The sequence below is a fragment of the Lissotriton vulgaris genome, chromosome 11 (assembly GCF_964263255.1).
Source record: "Lissotriton vulgaris chromosome 11, aLisVul1.2, whole genome shotgun sequence".
Taxonomy (NCBI): domain Eukaryota; kingdom Metazoa; phylum Chordata; class Amphibia; order Caudata; family Salamandridae; genus Lissotriton; species Lissotriton vulgaris.
In genome coordinates this window covers 823,835,680-823,859,710 of record NC_141699.1, presented here as the reverse complement: position 1 = coordinate 823,859,710, position 24,031 = coordinate 823,835,680, and the positions used below count along the sequence as shown (strand labels likewise).

General features: G+C 38.9%; 1 protein-coding gene across 1 annotated transcript in view; it reads right to left on the bottom strand.

The window, feature by feature from the left end:
- The window catches only part of LOC147683540 (uncharacterized), a 250,716-nt gene that overhangs the window by 153,057 nt on the left and 73,628 nt on the right, over window positions 1-24,031 (bottom strand). Inside the window, exon 2 of the mRNA XM_086943932.1 lies at window positions 382-447. Within this exon, the coding sequence (XP_086800058.1) occupies window positions 382-447 (66 nt within the window). The remainder of the gene's footprint in view (window positions 1-381; window positions 448-24,031) is intronic.

The following is a 24,031-nucleotide window of genomic DNA, read 5'->3' as shown; positions in this document are numbered from 1 at the left end:
ACTGCCATCGGCAACGGTCACAGAATCCCCTACCTCCCATCCTTGTTCCTATCCAAATGTATGAGTCTGCAAATAGTGCTTGAAAGACGCTTTGGCTTTTCTACTTTGAAACTGTGCTACTCAGGTTCAGTGGCGTAACTAAACTTGAGGGGGCCCACTTTGCAAAGTGCATAGAGGGCCCCCTGACCCAGCCGCTAGCTCTCAGGCCAGGGTTTCTTGACCCATGGCCATTGCAAGAGGGGGCACCCTGGAGCTCAAGGGCCCCCGCACCAAGTGGCTGATGTTACTATACTGCTCAGATTCCAAGGAGTTCCTCATTCCCATTACATTGATAGGTGCCTGCCTCATTAGGCATTTCACTCATAAGACTACTACACATACCATGGTTGTTGTTGAAGTTGGTGATCTCTCGTGAACCAGAGAACGGCAGAGATTGAATGACTGTACCTGTAGAGAAAGAGAGAGGGGTGAGAAGATATTTTCTTATTTCTCAGTCAATAGGTGCTGACCAATAAGTCACGTTTTTCTTTTCAAATGCAACACCAGTACAACCTGGTATAAGTACTTCCTGACTTTTAAAATACTGTTATATATTATCTTGTTGTGTTTGAAGAATCATCCCACATTTTCTCAAGTACCAGTATAATGATAACAAGCTTATTCCTGAAAATGTGGGCAATATTCGGGGGGGGGGGGGCACTCAGCCGTAGCGGGCAGTGGGTCTTCCTGAAAGGATATCTGAGGAGGAGCCGTACCCCTCCTGATTACTCTTCAAAGTAACCTGCCCCCAACACACCACCAAGGAACCTGACACTAGACCTACCATGTCTTTATTTCACTAGCCACGATGAAGCCAAACCCAGGGTAGAGGTATACCCTTCCACAGGCTTTCACTGGACATAAAAGGGGTATCCCAAGAACATGAAGGTGAGCCAGAATTTGCAACTTTGAAACTGGTAGGCAGCTGCAGCAGACCCAAGGATGACTGGAAGGAGAAGACCCCAGATGCCCTACTATGATAGACTAAGGACTTTGCCTGCAGCTGACCCCAAGCCCAGATGAGTCTCTCCAGGGCCAGTGATGCTGGTCCTCTTACAATCCCTGATGACTGGTTGTGGGAAGATTTGGACTCCACTGCTTTCCTGGTTGCCCTGCAAGATGGTCTAGGGAGGCAGGTTAGGCAGTGTAGGAGGCTGGCGCATGCAGCTGGTAAAACCAACCTCCTTCATAGTATCATAAGTTTGAGTCCAGGAGGCTCTGGTGAAACTATTCCTGGTGACTAGAGCTCACCGCCACACATACAATGAGCCCAAGATCATGAAAACCAGCCTAACTAGGCCCAAGTTATGCCACTTTAGAGGTTGTGACCTTTGACTATAATCAGAGGACGGAGTGTGCAGGGTTCTGCCTCCTTTCCCTTAAGTGCCCCCAGGATTGGCTAGTGGCCAGGGGTAAGCATAACACTCACTATCGAACTGCGTGTCGGGAGCTGGCTGGGGCCGTGGGGGACTAAGAGATCCCCCATAACCCCCACTATACCAGAAGGATTGGAGTTCTCAGACTGGGAACGCTGCATCCTAGAGAAAGACAGAGACACAAAAGGAAAGGAAATGGAAAACAAAACCGCCAGGAGCCGCTCTGATAAAATGATTGAAGAACAATGCACTTCTAGGGCTAATTTGCAAGAGTTTTTGCTGCTTGTGGTGGTGCAATCTGTGAGTGGCACGACCAACAGCTTCCCAACGGATTGTGGGGGACTGCAGGTCGTGCAGCATCGCACTCCTACAAGTATTTGCAAAACTTGCCCTAAGTGTCAGGGGTCAGTGAATGCATGACCCCCATACAAACTCAACTCGTGTTAAAGTACTCTTGATAACAAATGCATTTTAAATAACTTTTCCCTGATTTCAGGGATAGTATGATTATTTATTTTTAGCATGTGATTATTAGTCTTCAAATATGGTGACTTTTTTTAATTTCCGATAATTTTATTGAATTTTCAAGAAAAACAGGAACATATAAGAACAAACTAAATATACAGGGTGGCATGAGCTGAAATATAGTTACAGTTGTGATTATAAATGATAATAACCAATTAATAAATAATGATAACATAAATAATAATAATAAATGATTAACTCAATGGAAAACAAAAAGGCAGAGGAATTGCAGAGAGGCAACGTAATCAAATGGCATTTGGATGTGCGATCAGGTTAATCGTGCACTGTTTTCGTTATCGACATTGTTGTTTAGTGCGATCATGTGTCGCATGTTAAAAATATAATTGAAGAAATATAAATTGCATAGGAGGTGTTGCCAGAATATCAAATTAGAACTACCAAATTCGTAATAGAGAAGCTTCGGCATATCGATGGACGGACTTAAATGTTAGAACATCAATAAACACGTAATTCTCCCCAATCTTCACCTAACCTCTGCCTTATTTCATATTAGTGATATAGTGGGGCAGGTGTGAGATCCGTTATGTGGAAAACAGTACCCATGTGTGGGGATATTCAATAGGACGTGATAGCAATCCAGAGGGAGAGTGACTTATTTCTGTTCATTGAGGTCAGTAGATACATTAAAATGCAAGAAATGGTTCACACAGAGTCATTTGGTTCAAGGAGGGTCAAACTTGAATGAAAAGGTATCGAGGGACTTCCATAGCTTCCTAAGGGAATGGCGCCAGGGTGAAGAATGTAGGGAAATATTATCTGCACCTCTGAGAAAGGACAACCACTCTTGCCATTTCCTGAAAGAGTATTCTTTGAAGTTCTTACAATTATGGAGTATTATTTTGCAGGCTAGTGTGAGCATTAGGTCCAACAGGCAACGGTCCGACTCAGATGAAAGATTTGGGTTGAAAAGTCTCAGAATAATGTAGGAGAATTCCCTGGGGGGGCCAATGTTGAATATTTTGTTTATGTGAAATCAATAAGGACTAGCCGAATATGTGAAATTGCATAGACTCAAGACTGTAAGACAGGGTACAAACCCTTTTGTTTGTTCATGAAGACCTCACCCACCGACCTGGTTGGTGGCATGCTTCATCATCGGGCCCACCCAGTGACACCGAGTGTGTCCCGGGTGTGCTTCGATGCCTGAATACAGCGGGGCAGGTATGTTTCTGAGTGTGCAGTGTAGTGATGTGAAAGTGAAAGTTTAAAAGCTATACAGGGATCCAAGTACCCGAGGATAAATTATATTTTGATAACTGGTTCACTGTTAGCATTAAAAAAGGCTGATGGATGTTATAGGAGTGTTAATTAGGGTCTCCTACATCCAGGTGTGGTCTACATGTTTCAGCCAGGCCTTTATGATTAAAACTGGCTTTCCTCAGGACCAAAGTTTGTAGGTGCAGATTACTTAATTTTAAGTGATTGTGTAATTTTGAAAATGTGTAGCACTCGCTAAGGTGCTTTACATGTGTGAGGGGGATTCCCTCTTAGAGCATTAGTTGGCTTGTTGCCAAATTAGCCCCATGGAGTAGTCCGGCAGAGGAGTGGCCCGAATCTTTCGGTCACTGTCTGCGTTGAACCTCTTGTTGTCTCTGTACCCTGCCTTACAGTCTTGAGTCTATGCACATTCACAAATAGGCTAGTCCTTATTGATTTCACATAAAAAACCCTGGGGATACGAACTAGCTACCTAGTCCTCTCTCTCTCCTTTGATAGTGATGAATATTTTGTTTATGCATTTATAAATATTATCCCAATATGTTTGTAGGCTGGAACAGTGGAAGAGCATGTGAGCTAGATCCCCGATATGTGTATTGCAGTTCCAGCATATAGGACTCTGACTGAGGCTAAGTTTGAAGATCCTTTCCGGGATCCAATATGTTCTTTAAATTTGCATGGCTTTCGCCTGGAATAGTACAGGAGAGATTTTGTTAGTAAAAGTCGTTTTATGTATCTTATGCCATTCAAAGGAAAAATTCCTAGATTTAGGTTCAGATTCTACTTTTGTTTCATTATTCCGGTGTGTTGTATGTGGGTTTGGAGCTAGTAGCCTGTAGATGTCAGATTCTGACCTTTGTTTCTGCAGAAACACCACGGAATGGAAGAAAGGTCCACTACTTCTCCCAATCACCTATTGTGCTTGAGTATAGTCAATCAACAATGGTAATCCGGGGAAGAAGGGAAACAAAACAAGGGAAGGACGGGAAGAAATCCCTCGATGCAACTCAATCCCACAGGTTTTCTTGTCACAAACAAAAGGCTGGAAAGATAGGGACAATAAGTTAGGAGACAATCTATTAACCCTTTAACAATACTCAAAGTTTTTCTATGGTTACCTTAATATTCCCTTCTTCCGTGTATAAACAAAGATATAGATGGTGTAGTGTTTGAGCGAGCATCTGTCTGTGCACGAAAAAATAAAGTTGTGAACATTCAAACAGGCTAATATTCTAGAATTAAATCTAATACTAAGAAAGCTGCCCACCTGAGCTTGCTCAAGTTTTATGAGGAACAATGACCTGTGGATTTCACCTATGTGCAGCTAACAGCATCCTTAATATGCCACGAAGGATAAATCCTGTACATTATGGGACGAGAGACCCCTTTGCCATGCCCAAGATACCTTGTACAGGCAAGTACCACAATAACTTTATAGAATCAAAACAAAAAATGCAGCGCCAACGGCGCTGTTACCGTGTACACGGACTGATGAGGAAAACCCTCTAAAGTTCAAAAGTGTCTAGGAAGAGTCACTGATTCCGGCGGGCCAGCGGGAACAGAGGCCAGGGAGTCCGGCCAGTAGGCGGAAAAAACAGCACAGAAGTCCGGCTGACTAGCGGAACCAGGAACCAAATAGTACGGCCAGCCAGCGGACCGACCAAGAGCAATGTCCGGCCCACCAACAGGAACAAGGACTCATATGTCTAGCCAGCTAGCAGGATGCGGGGATAAGGAAGTCCAAATCAGTGTCAGGACATGTAGTTAGGAGGATATCAGGAACGGGGGGGAGAAGATTCCAGGTAATCCGGAGTCCCAGCTCACACAGCGACAAGGAACAGCTCGATGGAACTGACGGAGGAAGTGAGGGACGCGACGTAACCCGGTAGTGAAAACGGCCGGAAGCGGAACAATACTAGAACGCAAAGCGCAAGTATCAGAGGAGAGTCAGGCTTTAAGCTTGCCTGCCCTCCTCGCACATGCGTGTTCTCGAGCCGGCATCTTGCCTTCCTTGGTGCCGGCAATCATGGCAGTAGATTTTAGACACCATGTGACCCGTTTTCAGTAGTTGGTAAATTATAGGGAGCATCATCGGATTGTAGGGGAGTATTGAGCGAGACGTGTGCTGCGCCTTTAGTTTAACAAATTTATAAAAATCCAGGGGTTCAAGGCCATACTTTGACTGGAGTTCAAAAAACGGGGAGGGAAGTGTCCCTGGGTATAGATCTTTGACTAAGTTTATGCCCCTTTTTGACCACTTTTCCCAGTATAACATCTCTCTATCTATCTTCAAGGCAGGGTTGTGCCATAGAGAAGCTAAGTTGGATTTGTTGAATTTTACCGCTGACATTTGGTCCAGTCATAGTAGGGCTCTTCTTGTTTTCTGAATGATATATATAGAATGGGGGATAGTAGAGGTATCCATGGTTAGGAGAACGGCCAGAGGGATTCCCTTGATGTGAGTCCTTTCTATGTCAACCCATACTGGGCTGTAATCCGGGTCAGTTCTCAGCCAGTTGGCTCCTTGCTTGCAGAGGTACACCGTTTGATAGTTCCTAAAATTTGGCATGTCTAAGTCCCCTTTTTATTTGGATAGTTGGAGTTTTTTTCATGGAAATTCTTGGTCTCTTGCCTTGCATTAGGAATAAGAGTTGAAGATCTTGTCTAACTTGGACAATAATTCATTAGAAGGAGTCATAGGTAGCATACTGGCCATGTAGTTGACTAATGGGGTGATCATCATTTTTAATGTCTCTGCTCATCCCCATCAGGATAACCTTTTTTTTAAACCAACCATCTAGTAGCGTGGAGATTTTTTTGAGGAGGGAGGTTTCATTGACCTGTAAGCTAGTGATTACGTCTCTGGTGAATTCTAAGCCTAGATATTTGATGCTTTTTGGTTACCATGTAGGTCTCGAGTTGCCAATTGTTTCTTTGCCACCGAGATTGTTGAGCAATTTCACCTCAGTCTTATCTTTATTAAGCTTGTATCATGACACTGTGGATAAGTCAGCAATTGAGGACATTAGGGCTGTTATCGCAGACTCAGCATTTTCAGATATAACTCATACATCGTCTGCGTAGGCTGTTATTTTTACCGTATTGTTAAAACGTATACCTGTGATCTCTATGTTGTTCCATAATTGATAAAGGAGATATAGCTAAAATGAAAAATGAGGGTGAAAGTGGGCACCCTTGTCTGGTTCCCTGCTCTAGTTTAAAAGAAGTTGAGAGGCTATTACCTTCTCTTACTCTGGAAGATGGGAAATGTGATGACTCTTTAACAAATAACACACAAAAAGATGATGGATGGAAGGATGTACACTGTCAAACATTCACTCCAAGTACAGAGATCTGGGTCTAAATCCTTTATTTTGTTGCTCACTGTGTCATTCCAGTTTAGACCCAGCCATATGCAAATCAGTCTTGACCGTGCTCCCCATGGGAACAGTGCCGACTGGAGATGCCATGCCAGTCCTCCTGGACTGGACTCAAGCATCCTGGGACCAGTTTTGGGTTACACCCCCTCATCAGCCAGGCTAGCTTGAGTCCAATGGCATAGTGAACCTGGGACCCATGTCTGGGCATACCCTTCCCACTTGGGGAACATTGTCAAATATTCACCCCCAGTAAAGAGATCTGGGCCTAAATCCATTGTATATTTGCTCACCATGCCATTGCTGTTTGAACACAGCCATATGCAAATCAGCATTCACCCTGTTCCCCATGGGAATAGTCCAGCCTGAACTACCAAGCTATGTCCTCCTTGGACCGGAAACGAGATTCCTGTGACCGGTTTCAGGATTCCACCCTTATCAGCAAGCTAGCTTGAGTCCAATGACATAGTGAGCACAGGACTCAAATCTGGGTATACCCTTCCCACTTAGGGTGATTATAACAACACAAAATGATGATGGTGGAATGTTAAACATTTTCAAACATTCACCCCCAGTACAGAGATCTCAGACTAAATCCATCGTTTTTTTGCTCAACCTGACATTCCAGATTGGACCCAGCCATATGCAAATCCGTCTTCACCCTGTTCCACATCATGAGCTGCAAGGCCAGGCCATTTGACAGAGCCAATAGGCTTGTCTCGTATAATAATTTGGTGATCCCTTTGTCAAAGCCAATAGGAATGGCATGCCTTATATTTTATTTTGGTAACCCCTTGCCAAAGCCCACAGATTTGTCTTATATTTTGATGAGGTAACTCCCAGGCAAAGCCAATATGGCCATCCTCCTATATTGTAATGTTCTATCAGCTATTGGGGGATACTGTGATTCTCGGGGTTATGACTTAGAAGGGGTCAAATGTGATTTTGGAACGTCACTATAGGTAATTCCATCTATATTATGTATATAATTGTAAATTAATGTGTAGTATTTGATAGTGTGTGTAATAATTGTACTGTTATTTTTTCAAAGCAAAAGTAATGGACTGGACAATGATTTATTGAGTGTTAGTGTTGCATGCCAGGACATGGTAATTACTAGACCACACCCCATCCCCTGAGTAGGCCTTGGACTGCTCTGCTTTACTACCCTAAGAGAGTCAAACGCTACTGCAAATTAACAAATCTTGATATAGAAGATAATGTGGTTACACATAGAATTGTTGTGCCAAAATGAAGTTTTATAAAAATATTCTGCAATGTTATCTAGGATGGTACTGTGGAATATATAACCCTGAACATGAATACAATAACCTCACTTGTACATACGATGCTATGAAGTAATGATGAAATGCACCTATTGTGGATAATATATAACTGTATATTTGTATCTCTGTTTTTTAAATGTACATAAACTGCGTGGTATTAATGAGATAATGTAAATAGTTGTATGTATTATATGGTCCAGTGTGTTATAGTGTCTGAGTCTTACGTGTAATATTTTTCTAAAATTTCAGAGCAATACATGGCCACCTGAAGAAGGCTATTTGGCCGAAACGTGCGTCGTGATCCACCTTGCCGTATTGCTAACATATTTTGTCTCTTTCCATTCACTGTTTGTTTATAACTATTTGAAGAATGAATGTATATGATTTATCAATGATATAAATTAACTGTTATACAAAAATAAGAGAAAAAAAGAATTTTTATAAACAACAAAAATACTACAAAAAAAGATATATATATTTTTGGAACTAATTTCAACAATAAATAAATGAAATAATCTGTTTCTAAATTGGCTCTGTTGGGTGACCTTTTCACTTAAAACACTGGAAATTTACCATAAGAAATATCATATTGTTTTTATGAGATTTAAATACTTGGCTATAGACCTTTTTCAACCTGAGTTACTTCCCTATGTATAGCAAGTAGAATTTTTCTAATATATAGGGGTCCCTTACTTTCAAAAATAATTAATCTCATAGCTTGTCTATGAGGGGAGTTCACTGTTGCATATCACCTGTCTAGTATGTTTTATTATGTTGTCCAATTGTTTTCTTGTTTACACAATTAGATCCACAATAGGAAGTAAGTGATCACTCTCGTATGTACATAAATTGTATTTATACACCTAGACGTTACTACCTGATATATAATTGTAGGTATACAGATCAACTCTCACTATGGCCAATTTTTCCACTTTTGGCTTTAGTGATGCAGACTTTATGAATATGGTTGCCACTTCAGTATCTTTTGATAACAGAACCTCTAATGACACAGGAACAAATGTAGAACTTACAAAACTCCTAGCTCTTAGGAAAAAAACTAAACGCATCGAACTACATGGTGAATACATGCTCAAATACCTAAGAGCAGGTGTAATCCCACAAGGATTACAAATCAAGAACATACCTGGCCTATTTGCTCACCTAAAGGCTTTCCTAGAAAAATGGTCCCAAATCGCAAATCGTTGTTCAAGGGATCTTATGATGCTGATTGTCGAAACAGCAAAAGATCTCATGATACAATTATAACAAGAAATTGAAGAACTAGAAAGCAAAATCAAAGACTCTCCAGCTATAACTGATGCAAAAATAGCACTCGAAGATATTGAATCCGAATTAAATTCATACAATGACTATTTAATTAAACGTAAAACGGACAAACTACAAAAAGACATAAGATTTTTTAGTAAGGAGAAGATCTATCCCTATTTGGTTGATGGTTTCTATACGTCATCTGATGACACTAACGTTGATTCAGCATCCAATCAACCAACCAAACCATACACTAGAAAAACCACTACATTCTCAAATACATCTGACTCAGACAGCGACGGTGGCTCGTTTAGCTCAGATCAAAGAGGACAAGGTCCAAGATACAATCAAAGTGGGCGGCCTTTTTTAGGGAGACGCACCCCACACAGAGGCAACTGGAGACCGAGGTATTACAACAACTATCACCAACAGCAATTTCAGCAACCCATCCAATACCAGCCACAAGTTCAATACCCTCACCAATTCCAGGGACCTCCAATACTGAACCTCAACCAATTCCTGGAAACCAGAAATGCCCGATACTGGAGGCAATAGATATCATCCCTATTTTTAACCTGAGCAAAAAGACTCTTGATCCACCAGCCCTGTCTTTACTATCAAAAGGCCTATCTTTCGTCCCTCACTCAGGCGTAAACAAATTTGAGCTTTTTTCTGACCTTATGGCTTTTCTACGCAAAATTAGATTAAAATTCTTCTTTTCTGAAAACCCCTCAGAGTCACAGACTGAGAATAGATCGGGATTAGCACCAAAGTCGATCTTTACGCCTACCCTAGATCAAATTGCCCCGGAGGTAGCCATCTTTGAAAAAGTTGTCTACAACAAACTGGTCACAGCTACGAAATACATACCGAGAACTCCATATAATATATCTTTGGATGAATATCAAGCATTAAAAACTCTTAAAACCTCCTCTGAAATAACTATAAAAAGTTGCGATAAGGGTGGAGGAATCGCCCTTATGGACACTGAGAGATATATCATCAAAATGGAAGAAATGCTGAGTGACACCAAATTTTATATGAAAATGAATAGAAATACTACGGGTATAACTAAATCCAAAATACTCCGTTTGACTACCAATGCATTTAACAATGATATTATATGTCAGAAAGAGTATGATTTCTTAAATGTGGAAAATCCAAAGATGGCATGTATATATGGTCCACCGAAAGTCCATAAAAACACCATCAATCCTCCCTTCAGGCCTATCGTGAGTACCATTGGCTCAGTCATAGAACCAATTTCAAAGTACCTTGATGCGATACTACGTCCATACATCCAAGACACTCCTGGATATATCAAAGACACTACCCAAGTAATTAACATCTTTGAAGGGCTTCCATTTAACCCAAATATGCAATTATTGGTCACATTAGATGTGGAGAGTCTCTACTCTAATATACCGTGTGATGGAGCGATACAAGCGGTTACTTGGTTTATAGAAACATACCAAGTAAATTGTAATAGTAAATTTATAATTGACTGTTTAACCATCATCCTGTCAGAGAATATATTTGAATTTAATGGTAACCTGTATAAACAAACAAAAGGTGTTAGCATGGGCACATCTTGTGCACCTACGATAGCTAATATCTACGTTACCTTTTTTGAACACAAGTTCATATTAAAGGAAGAAGCCCCTTTTTTCGAGTCTGTAATTCAGTGGTCGAGGTATATAGATGATATCATCTTTATATGGGACAGCGACCAAGATACTCTACACGAATTCACTCAATGGCTAAACCTATGCGACAAAAATTTACTGTTTACAGTCCATCAAAGTAACATAGAAATTGAATTCCTAGACATCACACTCAAACATGAGAATAACTGCATTTATGTTGATTTATTTACCAAACCTACAGCTCGCAATACGATCTTGCATCATGACAGTTTTCATCCAATAAAACAGAAAAACTCCATCCCCTTTGGGCAATTTTTACGACTTCGTCGTAATTGCACAAAAATAACTGACTACGATCAAAGAAGTGAACAAAAGAAAATAACATTTAAAAATCGAGGATACCCCAATCGGGTTATCCGTGATGCCTATAAACGGGCACGATTTTTTGATCGTCAACATTTGTTAACTGGTAACAACCGATCAGTTGAAAATAATCTGGTGTTTGTCACAAGACACTCTGTACTAAATGAACAGATAGGACAAATTATCAGTTCCTATTGGTATCTTCTCAATGTGAATAAAAATCCTTCAGACCAACTGTCAAAGCCAATGTTTGCGTATAGAAAAAACAAGGATATAAAGGACATAGTGGTTCAATCTAGGATGTCTACTCAAAAAGAAATGACGCAACTAAGCATAACAGATTCCCGCCCCATTCACGGAAACTTTAAATGTGGAGGATGCAAGTCATGCCAGCAATGCATAGAGGGAAAATCAATATGTCATAATGGCATTACCATAGAGAGTAAAGGTATCACTAACTGCAAATCCAAAAATTTGGTATACCTTCTCATGTGCCCTTGCGAAAAAGCGTACATAGGTGAGACTTCCAGATCGATGAATACCCGGTTAACGGAACATCGATCTGCAATCCGTACCCAAAAAGTGTCTGCGCCAATGGTATCACACTACATTGAACACCATCACTCCCCAGAAGACGTTCGATGGTTTATACTTGAAAAAATCCTCCCCACAGCAGGGCTCTGCTGTGAACAAGTAAGGAAAAAAAGAGAGGTCTACCACATCTTTATGTTTAACACGGTTACTAATGGCTTAAATTCAGAAATTGCATGGGAACATGCTATTATATAAGGAAGATTCTATACAGTTTAAATTAATTGGTTAGACATATACACATTAATGATGAGATATTTAATTGAGCCCATGTATATCACCTATGTAATTACCACTCTTTCACGTTTTAAGCTAATAGTAACACAGATCTAGCATCAAAACAATTATGCGCCCTGACCTTTACCTCATCTTATCAGTCTGAAATGTATGCCACATAATTCAAAGTAAATCGTATAATCCATGATTGATTTGGCTTTATGACCCAAAAAGAAATAGTTTTGATCTAAAATACAAGACGCTTAGATTTCAGCGTTACTAATTTCAATTATGTACAACTATAACTTACATCTTATATGTACTATCTGCCATTATACACCTAATAAGACTTTAAGCAAAATTTACAAAGCAATGGCCTCGCGGCTTTTATCTTGTTTAAAAAATCCTTCTTTTCAGCCCGCCTTCTATCTCCATAGACCAGGCGCGTCAAGTTTTGATCTAATAGACCAATTGGTCCGTCATCTATCACCGAAGTGAGCACTTCTAAGCCACGTCATACTGACGCGACTTTAGTCCCTTCTTTATGTCTGGTATTACACCTATGTATGACCCAATCAGAACGACCTATATATAATAGGCGCCGCTGGAAAGACAAATGTTTTCATCCAGCAAGCACCAACACATCGCGCCGGACCAGCCGAGATGCGGCATTAACTCCAGGAGGCTCCCGTCAATTACCAACACTGCGAAACGGTAAGACCATCACTCCGCGATCGCGTGTGTCTGTTAAATAATTGTCGAGCAATTATTAACGCACTCCTTCACATATATATTTTTTTCTTCGTAGTCTAAGAAATGGACCCTTAAAGATAGAACTGAGCCTCTTGTCCATCCGAATCACTGACTGTCTAGGTAAATATAATAAGCCTCGACCCTCCATCTGGTCGCACGCTCTATATAGCGCTTAGTGTTGCCGATTTTTAAATAGAACCGGATAGCCGGTAAGACCGCACCGTTTGCTCTGTTTTTCCTTTCACCATGCTAAAGATTTGATAACGTAATACCATGAAATACTTATCATAGAACTAGGTAGCAGATCGTTTATTACCTACAGAATTCTCGCTCTGAATCTATCTAGAAACCTAGAGAATATCCATGGCTTTTAGGCAGCAACAACAAACTAGATTAGCCTGGCCATTTTGTACCTAAAGTGTATTACATATTACCCAGTGAACTTCTAACGCTTTCTATCTGATACTATATCTAGAATACCGTTGTTAAAGAAAGTAATCCCAACGTACAAACTACCTGACTGCTGTCTATGAAAGCTATCTCATCGAACAAATTATCCACAAAGAGAAGCTATCCACAATAAAAGATATCCCAGAAAGTGCATACATTATAAAACAGGTACAAACTAGTGACCAATATTATTCAACTATGTGAAATAATCCTCATTAGAATTACATTTTAAGTACCTTCTCTTTATATCTATTCACAGCACTCCATCCGGATACTCACTTTTGGGACGGCTATTTTCATATAATCCGGCAGATTTGTGATATCATAGGTAGATTCCCTACGGCCAGCGGTCCATCTCCTTTGTAATTGACATTGCTCAACATCCAGTCATTACATGGCAACTTTTTATTCTCTCATTAATAGGTATACAATCTAAAACAGAAACCTAGAAAACGCGACTATTAGCAAAGTGTGGCTATTTGAAGACCTTTAAAATAGCCTCCAAGTAAGTGATTCTTGTATATATTTACAACCAATCCTAGTGTAAGTACCCATATCTGGATTACTCCGGTTGAATAAACACAATCACCTTCACCTTTAAAAACACCAACGACTGTATCTGTCTTACTATAAAGCGTGAAAGAACGCTAAAGAAAAGCTATGTCAAATTAACAAATCTTGATATAGAAGACAATGTGGTTACACATAGAATTGTTGTGCCAAAATGAAGTTTTATAAAAATATTCTGCAATGTTATCTAGGATGGTACTGTGGAATATATACCCCTGAACATGAATACAATAACCTCACTTGTACATACGATGCTATGAAGTAATGATGAAATGCACCTATTGTGGATAATATATAACTGTATATTTGTATCTCTGTTTTTTGAATGTACATAAACTGCGTGGTATTAATGAGATAATGTAAATAGTTGTATGTATTATATGGTCCAGTGTGTTATAGTGTCTGAGTCTTACGTGTAATATTTTTCTAAAATTTCAGAGCAATACACGGCCACCTGAAGAAGGCTATTTGGCCGAAACGCGCGTCGTGATCCACCTTGCCGTATTGCTAACATCTTTTGTCTCTTTCCATTCACTGTTTCTTTATAACTATTTGAAGAATGAATGTATATGATTTATCAATGATATAAATTAACTGTTATACAAAAATAAGAGAAAAAAAGAATTTTTATAAACAACAAAAATACTACAAAAAAAGATATATATATTTTTGGAACTAATTTCAACAATAAATAAATGAAATAATCTGTTTCTAAATTGGCTCTGTTGGGTGACCTTTTCACTTAAAACACTGGAAATTTACCATAAGAAATATCATATTGTTTTTATGAGATTTGAATACTTGGCTATAGACCTTTTTCAACCTGAGTTACTTCCCTATGTATAGCAAGTAGAATTTTTCTAATATATAGGGGTCCCCTACTTTCAAAAATAATTAATCTCATAGCTTGTCTATGAGGGGAGTTCACTGTTGCATATCACCTGTCTAGTATGTTTTATTATGTTGTCCAATTGTTTTCTTGTTTCCACAATTAGATCCACAATAGGAAGTAAGTGATCACTCTCGTATGTACATAAATTGTATTTATACACCTAGACGTTACTACCTGATATATAATTGTAGGTATACAGATCAACTCTCACTATGGCCAATTTTTCCACTTTTGGCTTTAGTGATGCAGACTTTATGAATATGGTTGGCACTTCAGTATCTTTTGATAACAGAACCTCTAATGACACAGGAACAAATGTAGAACTTACAAAACTCCTAGCTCTTAGGAAAAAAACTAAACGCATCGAACTACATGGTGAATACATGCTCAAATACCTAAGAGCAGGTGTAATCCCACAAGGATTACAAATCAAGAACATACCTGGCCTATTTGCTCACCTAAAGGCTTTCCTAGAAAAATGGTCCCAAATCGCAAATCGTTGTTCAAGGGATCTTATGATGCTGATTGTCGAAACAGCAAAAGATCTCATGATACAATTATAACAATAAATTGAAGAACTAGAAAGCAAAATCAAAGACTCTCCAGCTATAACTGATGCAAAAAAAGCACTCGAAGATATTGAATCCGAATTAAATTCATACAATGACTATTTAATTAAACGTAAAACGGACAAACTACAAAAAGACATAAGATTTTTTAGTAAGGAGAAGATCTATCCCTATTTGGTTGATGGTTTCTATACGTCATCTGATGACACTAACGTTGATTCAGCATCCAATCAACCAACCAAACCATACACTAGAAAAACCACTACATTCTCAAATACATCTGACTCAGACAGCGACGGTGGCTCGTTTAGCTCAGATCAAAGAGGACAAGGTCCAAGATACAATCAAAGTGGGCGGCCTTTTGTAGGGAGACGCACCCCACACAGAGGCAACTGGAGACCGAGGTATTACAACAACTATCACCAACAGCAATTTCAGCAACCCATCCAATACCAGCCACAAGTTCAATACCCTCACCAATTCCAGGGACCTCCAATACTGAACCCCAACCAATTCCTGGAAACCAGAAATGCCCGATACTGGAGGCAATAGATATCATCCCTATTTTTAACCTGAGCAAAAAGACTCTTGATCCACCAGCCCTGTCTTTACTATCAAAAGGCCTATCTTTCGTCCCTCACTCAGGCGTAAACAAATTTGAGCTTTTTTCTGACCTTATGGCTTTTCTATGCAAAATTAGATTAAAATTCTTCTTTTCTGAAAACCCCTCAGAGTCACAGACTGAGAATAGATCGGGATTAGCACCAAAGTCGATCTTTACGCCTACCCTAGATCAAATTGCCCCGGAGGTAGCCATCTTTGAAAAAGTTGTCTACAACAAACTGGTCACAGCTACGAAATACATACCGAGAACTCCATATAATATATCTTTGGATGAATATCAAGCATTAAAAACTCTTAAAACCTCCTCTGAAATAACTATAAAAAGTTGCGATAAGGGTGGAGGAATCGCCCTTATGGACACTGAGAGATATATCATCAAAATGGAAGAAATGCTGAGTGACACCAAATTTTATATGAAAATGAATAGAAATACTACGGGTATAACTAAATCCAAAATACTCCGTTTGACTACCAATGCATTTAACAATGATATTATATGTCAGAAAGAGTATGATTTCTTAAATGTGGAAAATCCAAAGATGGCATGTATATATGGTACACCGAAAGTCCATAAAAACACCATCGATCCTCCCTTCAGGCCTATCGTGAGTACCATTGGCTCAGTCATAGAACCAATTTCAAAGTACCTTGATGCGATACTACGTCCATACATCCAAGACACTCCTGGATATATCAAAGACACTACCCAAGTAATTAACATCTTTGAAGGGCTTCCATTTAACCCAAATATGCAATTATTGGTCACATTAGATGTGGAGAGTCTCTACTCTAATATACCGTGTGATGGAGCGATACAAGCGGTTACTTGGTTTATAGAAACATACCAAGTAAATTGTAATAGTAAATTTATAATTGACTGTTTAACCATCATCCTGTCAGAGAATATATTTGAATTTAATGGTAACCTGTATAAACAAACAAAAGGTGTTAGCATGGGCACATCTTGTGCACCTACGATAGCTAATATCTACGTTACCTTTTTTGAACACAAGTTCATATTCAAGGAAGAAGCCCCTTTTTTCGAGTCTGTAATTCAGTGGTCGAGGTATATAGATGATATCATCTTTATATGGGACAGCGACCAAGATACTCTACACGAATTCACTCAATGGCTAAACCTATGCGACAAAAATTTACTGTTTACAGTCCATCAAAGTAACATAGAAATTGAATTCCTAGACATCACACTCAAACATAAGAATAACTGCATTTATGTTGATTTATTTACCAAACCTACAGCTCGCAATACGATCTTGCATCATGACAGTTTTCATCCAATAAAACAGAAAAACTCCATCCCCTTTGGGCAATTTTTACGACTTCGTCGTAATTGCACAAAAATAACTGACTACGATCAAAGAAGTGAACAAATGAAAATAAAATTTAAAAATCGAGGATACCCCCATCGGGTTATCCGTGATGCCTATAAACAGGCACGATTTTTTGATCGTCAACATTTGTTAACTGGTAATAACCGATCAGTTGAAAATAATCTGGTGTTTGTCACAAGACACTCTGTACTAAATGAACAGATAAGACAAATTATCAGTTCCTATTGGTATCTTCTCAATGTGAATAAAAATCCTTCAGACCAACTGTCAAAGCCAATGTTTGCGTATAAAAAAAACAAGAATATAAAGGACATAGTGGTTCAATCTAGGATGTCTACTCAAAAAGAAATGACGCAACTAAGCATAACAGATTCCCGCCCCATTCACGGAAACTTTAAATGTGGAGGATGCAAGTCATGCCAGCAATGCATAGAGGGAAAATCAATATGTCATAATGGCATTACCATAGAGAGTAAAGGTATCACTAACTGCAAATCCAAAAATTTGGTATACCTTCTCATGTGCCCTTGCGAAAAAGCGTACATAGGTGAGACTTCCAGATCGATGAATACCCGGTTAACGGAACATCGATCTGCAATCCGTACCCAAAAAGTGTCTGCGCCAATGGTATCACACTACATTGAAAACCATCACTCCCCAGAAGACGTTCGATGGTTTATACTTGAAAAAATCCTCCCCACAGCAGGGCTCTGCTGTGAACAAGTAAGGAAAAAAAGAGAGGTCTACCACATCTTTATGTTTAACACGGTTACTAATGGCTTAAATTCAGAAATTGCATGGGAACATGCTATTATATAAGGAAGATTCTATACAGTTTACATTAATTGGTTAGACATATACACATTAATGATGAGATATTTAATTGAGCCCATGTATATCACCTATGTAATTACCACTCTTTCACGTTTTAAGCTAATAGTAACACAGATCTAGCATCAAAACAATTATGCGCCCTGACCTTTACCTCATCTTATCAGTCTGAAATGTATGCCACATAATTCAAAGTAAATCGTATAATCCATGATTGATTTGGCTTTATGACCCAAAAAGAAATAGTTTTGATCTAAAATACAAGACGCTTAGATTTCAGCGTTACTAATTTCAATTATGTACAACTATAACTTACATCTTATATGTACTATCTGCCATTTACACCTAATAAGACTTTAAGCCAAATTTACAAAGCAATGGCCTCGCGGCTTTTATCTTGTTTAAAAAATCCTTCTTTTCAGCCCGCCTTCTATCTCCATAGACCAGGCGCGTCAAGTTTTGATCTAATAGACCAATTGGTCCGTCATCTATCACCGAAGTGAGCACTTCTAAGCCACGTCATACTGACGCGACTTTAGTCCATTCTTTATGTCTGGTATTACACCTATGTATGACCCAATCAGAACGACCTATATATAATAGGCGCCGCTGGAAAGACAAATGTTTTCATCCAGCAAGCACCAACACATCGCGCCGGACCAGCCGAGATGCGGCATTAACTCCAAGAGGCTCCCGTCAATTACCAACACTGCGAAACGGTAAGACCGTCACTCCGCGATCGCGTGTGTCTGTTAAATAATTGTCGAGCAATTATTAACGCACTCCTTCACATATATATTTTTTTCTTCGTAGTCTAAGAAATGGACCCTTAAAGATAGAACTGAGCCTCTTGTCCATCCGAATCACTGACTGTCTAGGTAAATATAATAAGCCTCGACCCTCCATCTGGTCGCACGCTCTATATAGCGCTTAGTGTTGCCGATTTTTAAATAGAACCGGATAGCCGGTAAGACCGCACCGTTTGCTCTGTTTTTCCTTTCACCATGCTAAAGATTTGATAACGTAATACCATGAAATACTTATCATAGAACTAGGTAGCAGATCGTTTATTACCTACAGAATTCTCGCTCTGAATCTATCTAGAAACCTAGAGAATATCCATGGCTTTTAGGCAGCAACAACAAACTAGATTAGCCTGGCCATTGTGTACCTAAAGTGTATTACATATTACCCAGTGAACTTCTAACGCTTTCTATCTGATACTATATCTAGAATACCGTTGTTAAAGAAAGTAATCCCAACGTACAAACTACCTGACTGCTGTCTATGAAAGCTATCTCATCGAACAAATTATCCACAAAGAGAAGCTATCCACAATAAAAGATATCCCAGAAAGTGCATACATTATAAAACAGGTACAAACTAGTGACCAATATTATTCAACTATGTGAAATAATCCTCATTAGAATTACATTTTAAGTACCTTCTCTTTATATCTATTCACAGCACTCCATCCGGATACTCACTTTTGGGACGGCTATTTTCATATAATCCGGCAGATTCGTGATATCATAGGTAGATTCCCTACGGCCAGCGGTCCATCTCCTTTGTAATTGACATTGCTCAACATCCAGTCATTACATGGCAACTTTTTATTCTCTCATTAATAGGTATACAATCTAAAACAGAAACCTAGAAAACACGACTATTAGCAAAGTGTGGCTATTTGAAGACCTTTAAAATAGCCTCCAAGTAAGTGATTCTTGTATATATTTACAACCAATCCTAGTGTAAGTACCCATATCTGGATTACTCCGGTTGAATAAACACAATCACCTTCACCTTTAAAAACACCAACGACTGTATCTGTCTTACTATAAAGCGTGAAAGAACGGTAAAGAAAACCTATGTCAAATTAACAAATCTTGATATAGAAGATAATGTGGTTACACATAGAATTGTTGTGCCAAAATGAAGTTTTATAAAAATATTCTGCAATGTTATCTAGGATGGTACTGTGGAATATATACCCCTGAACATGAATACAATAACCTCACTTGTACATACGATGCTATGAAGTAATGATGAAATGCACCTATTGTGGATAATATATAACTGTATATTTGTATCTCTGTTTTTTAAATGTACATAAACTGAGTGGTATTAATGAGATAATGTAAATAGTTGTATGTATTATATGGTCCAGTGTGTTATAGTGTCTGAGTCTTACGTGTAATATTTTTCTAAAATTTCAGAGCAATACACGGCCACCTGAAGAAGGCTATTTGGCCGAAACGCGCGTCGTGATCCACCTTGCCGTATTGCTAACATCTTTTGTCTCTTTCCATTCACTGTTTGTTTATAACTATTTGAAGAATGAATGTATATGATTTATCAATGATATAAATTAACTGTTATACAAAAATAAGAGAAAATAAGAATTTTTATAAACAACAAAAATACTACAAAAAAAGATATATATATATTTGGAACTAATTTCAACAATAAATAAATGAAATAATCTGTTTCTAAATTGGCTCTGTTGGGTGACCTTTTCACTTAAAACACTGGAAATTTACCATAAGAAATATCATATTGTTTTTATGAGATTTGAATACTTGGCTATAGACCTTTTTCAACCTGAGTAACTCCCAGGCAAAGCCAATATGGCCATCCTCCTATATTGTAATGTTCTATCAGCTATTGGGGGATACTGTGATTCTCGGGGTTATGACTTAGAAGGGGTCAAATGTGATTTTGGAACGTCACTATAGGTAATTCCATCTATATTATGTATATAATTGTAAATTAATGTGTAGTATTTGATAGTGTGTGTAATAATTGTACTGTTATTTTTTCAAAGCAAAAGTAATGGACTGGACAATGATTTATTGAGTGTTAGTGTTGCATGCCAGGACATGGTAATTACTAGACCACACCCCATCCCCTGAGTAGGCCTTGGACGGCTCTGCTTTACTACCCTAAGAGAGTCAAACGCTACTGCAGGTGTTCCCAGTAAAGAGACAATAGTGGACCTAGTACTTGCACTGGTCTCACATCCTGCACAACTAATAACCTAATTGCTTACATTGTACAACAAATGGTAAGTATCAGGGCAAAACTATCAGTTCTTAGGAAGGTGCCTAGGAAGGGATTGGAACTGTGGAACGTCAAGATCACAGTCTTTGGGCTGGTTAGAGACTTAGGGGCATATTTACAATACCCCTGCCGCACTTTTACGCTGCCCAATCGTCACTTTTGTGACGCTCGGAGGCACAGTGTGTCGGCCCATATTTACAAGGTCACGCAAAGCCACCCTGCGTGGCTTTTCATGGTCTCATAACTATGGAGTATGGCAATGCCATACTATGCGTGGTAGGAACATTCCATTGTTTTTGCTGTGGGTGCTCTGTGTCCCCTTGCAACACCCATGGTTTTTGACACTGCCCCAGATTTACAACATTACGTAAATCTGGGGCAGCACCAAAACTAACGCCTTCCCAAAGCAGGCGTAACAAGGAGAAATGCTTACATTTCTCATCGTTTTTTTCCTCTTTTCACATGTGTTCCATTCTACAGCACACACAGAAAGAGAAAAACACCTCCTTTGATTGTTTTTGTGCAGGAAGAAATTGTGAAATTGCGAATCGCTATTAGCTAATGTGACTCCATTCATTCATATGGGCCTACAGGCCAATAGGAATGAATGCTAATGCTTTCGCAAATTGCAACTACCAAATTGGTAATCGCAAATTGCGAATGCAGATCCAAGGGTACCTGGGGGCCTAAGGCCCCCTGAAGCACCACCCAAAAAAAGGTAAGTGTGCACATGTGAAGCACACACATGCCCTTTACATGGCACTTTGAAAATGCATTTTTGTGCAGTTTTCAAAAGCATGCATGCACAAATTACCATCAATTTGAAACAAAAGCCGTCAGGAATAACATTGTGACAGTGGGTGTAAATACAGTGTGCACGCATATCCTCATGAGTATAAATGAGGTCAAAATAATGGAGGGATAGTAAGTTAGGTGCTGCCGTTTACCAGGATCCACTGTCGGGCGCTTTGTTGTTACAAATTACCATTAACTTGAAGTTGATGGTAATTAACGTTTCCTAAATACACAGTTCGCATTTAAGAAAGGCTACATGAATTACGATTACCTAAATTGTGAATGTCAAAAGGTACATGCATCTGAAAAGGCCTTTATCGATTCGCAAATGGGCCGATTCTGTGAATCGGCTAGTTTGTGAACGGAAAACGGCTTGTTGCATGTGCCACTAAATACCTTGCAAGAAAATAATTCTAACATGCCCTAACTTATGACGAGTTTACATGGTGCAAATTTCCAACACCGAGATAAGCATGTGCTTCTTTAATCACTCAGTACTACTGGTGTGACTGATCATGTTCTTAAGTGCACTGCTGAAAATTTACAACACTTTTCTATGCTGAATCATGCAATATGCATACTCTCTTCTCCTTTCCCTCTCAACTGAGGGATTCGGCTCATTGGCTCCTGCAGTTCTTGAACTACAGTGACTCACTTTTGTCTATACTACCCTTCTTTATTATAAATCTTACACATGAACTTATAACCCTCAATGTACTTTGCTTTATTTGCATTACAACTTGGGGGTTGTATATTGTTTTAACAACTGTAATTATGAACATTACTTTATAAGTGTATGCCTGAAGGTTGCCAGCTTGTACACTCTTCAGAAGACCTGGGTTGTATAAAGTATCAATTATTTTCTAAAGTTTAGACGTCTTATTGGGTTTACTGGGAAAAGTTATGTCACATTCTTATCTGTTCATAATGAAATGTTGGCATTACTTACTTAGAGTGATAAGCATTAGCTAAAGTTAATAGGCTTATAGGGTGGATAATTATTACGGTAAGCTAAAGCCTGTAGCTGGGTGTTTTGGTACATGGAATTTTGCAGAACACTATATTAGGGAATGGTTTTAAGTGTTGGTGAACCACCTTAAACCATGGGGTAAGATGACAAGTGTATTTTTTTTAACATATTTGTAATGTTAGTCCGGTATACCTGATGGTTGCTTTGTGGCAAGGTTTATGAACCAACACAGTCCGTCTGAGTTGGTAACAGTTACAAGCCAAAGATAAAGGTTAAATGCCTGATTGTTTATAACGAGAACTTATGATTTATCAGTAGGTCTGACCCATTTCTTGTGAAAAGCATAGTCAATAGGTTTTTAAAAGTAGATTTGTATTACTTAGTATTGAAGTCTACAGTTGAGTATTTTATTCCATGGAATCTCACAGATGACCATAGTAGGCAAGGGTTTTGGTGCTGGTCAACCCCTCTGATAAACCTTGGGTATAGGAGATTTTTACTGTCAGAAGCCCTGTACAGCCATTTTAGGAGAGGCACTATTTTGCTTTGCCAACTGTAACTTTTTATACTATGTCATTTTATGACTGTGTGTCTGATGGCTGCCTTGGGGAAAGCTTACACTCTGTACAAGAGGCATCAGTTGTTTATGGTGATAAGCTATTGATAACTACAGGCATGATTAGTTCAATAGGAAAACAAAATTCGGTTGACATAGGTCTGATCCATTTATTGTGAAAAGTTAAGATAAACATGTTAAGTCAGACATGTTGATTGTAAAAAGTATATGTTAAAATCAATGGGCATTTAGGGGTGGAATGTTATTTCTCTGTATCAACACCTACAGACAGGTTTTGATACATGAATTGTCACGGATTATATTTGTAGAGAATTAATTTGGTGTTGCTTTCTGCCTAACTTACGCCGCAGAGGGAGCAGATTTCCACTGTAATAATTATTGCTCTTCTTAGGTGTCCGCTAAGATATTGTAATAAAAAACCCATTAATATAGTAATAAAAAACCCATTAAATAATATATACGTCCAAATACATAAATAGATATCCATATAAATACATATAGGCCCCTTGAGTCCGCTCTGTTGTCCATTGGTCTGTCTGAACGCTATTTGCACTCTGTTTATATCTATGACACCAAAGTGCATGGGTAACGGGTCAGTCTGCTCAGTCATTGGCCGCTTTCTTTTCTTTGTTTCTTGTCTTAAAGTTTCTTAACAGCATTC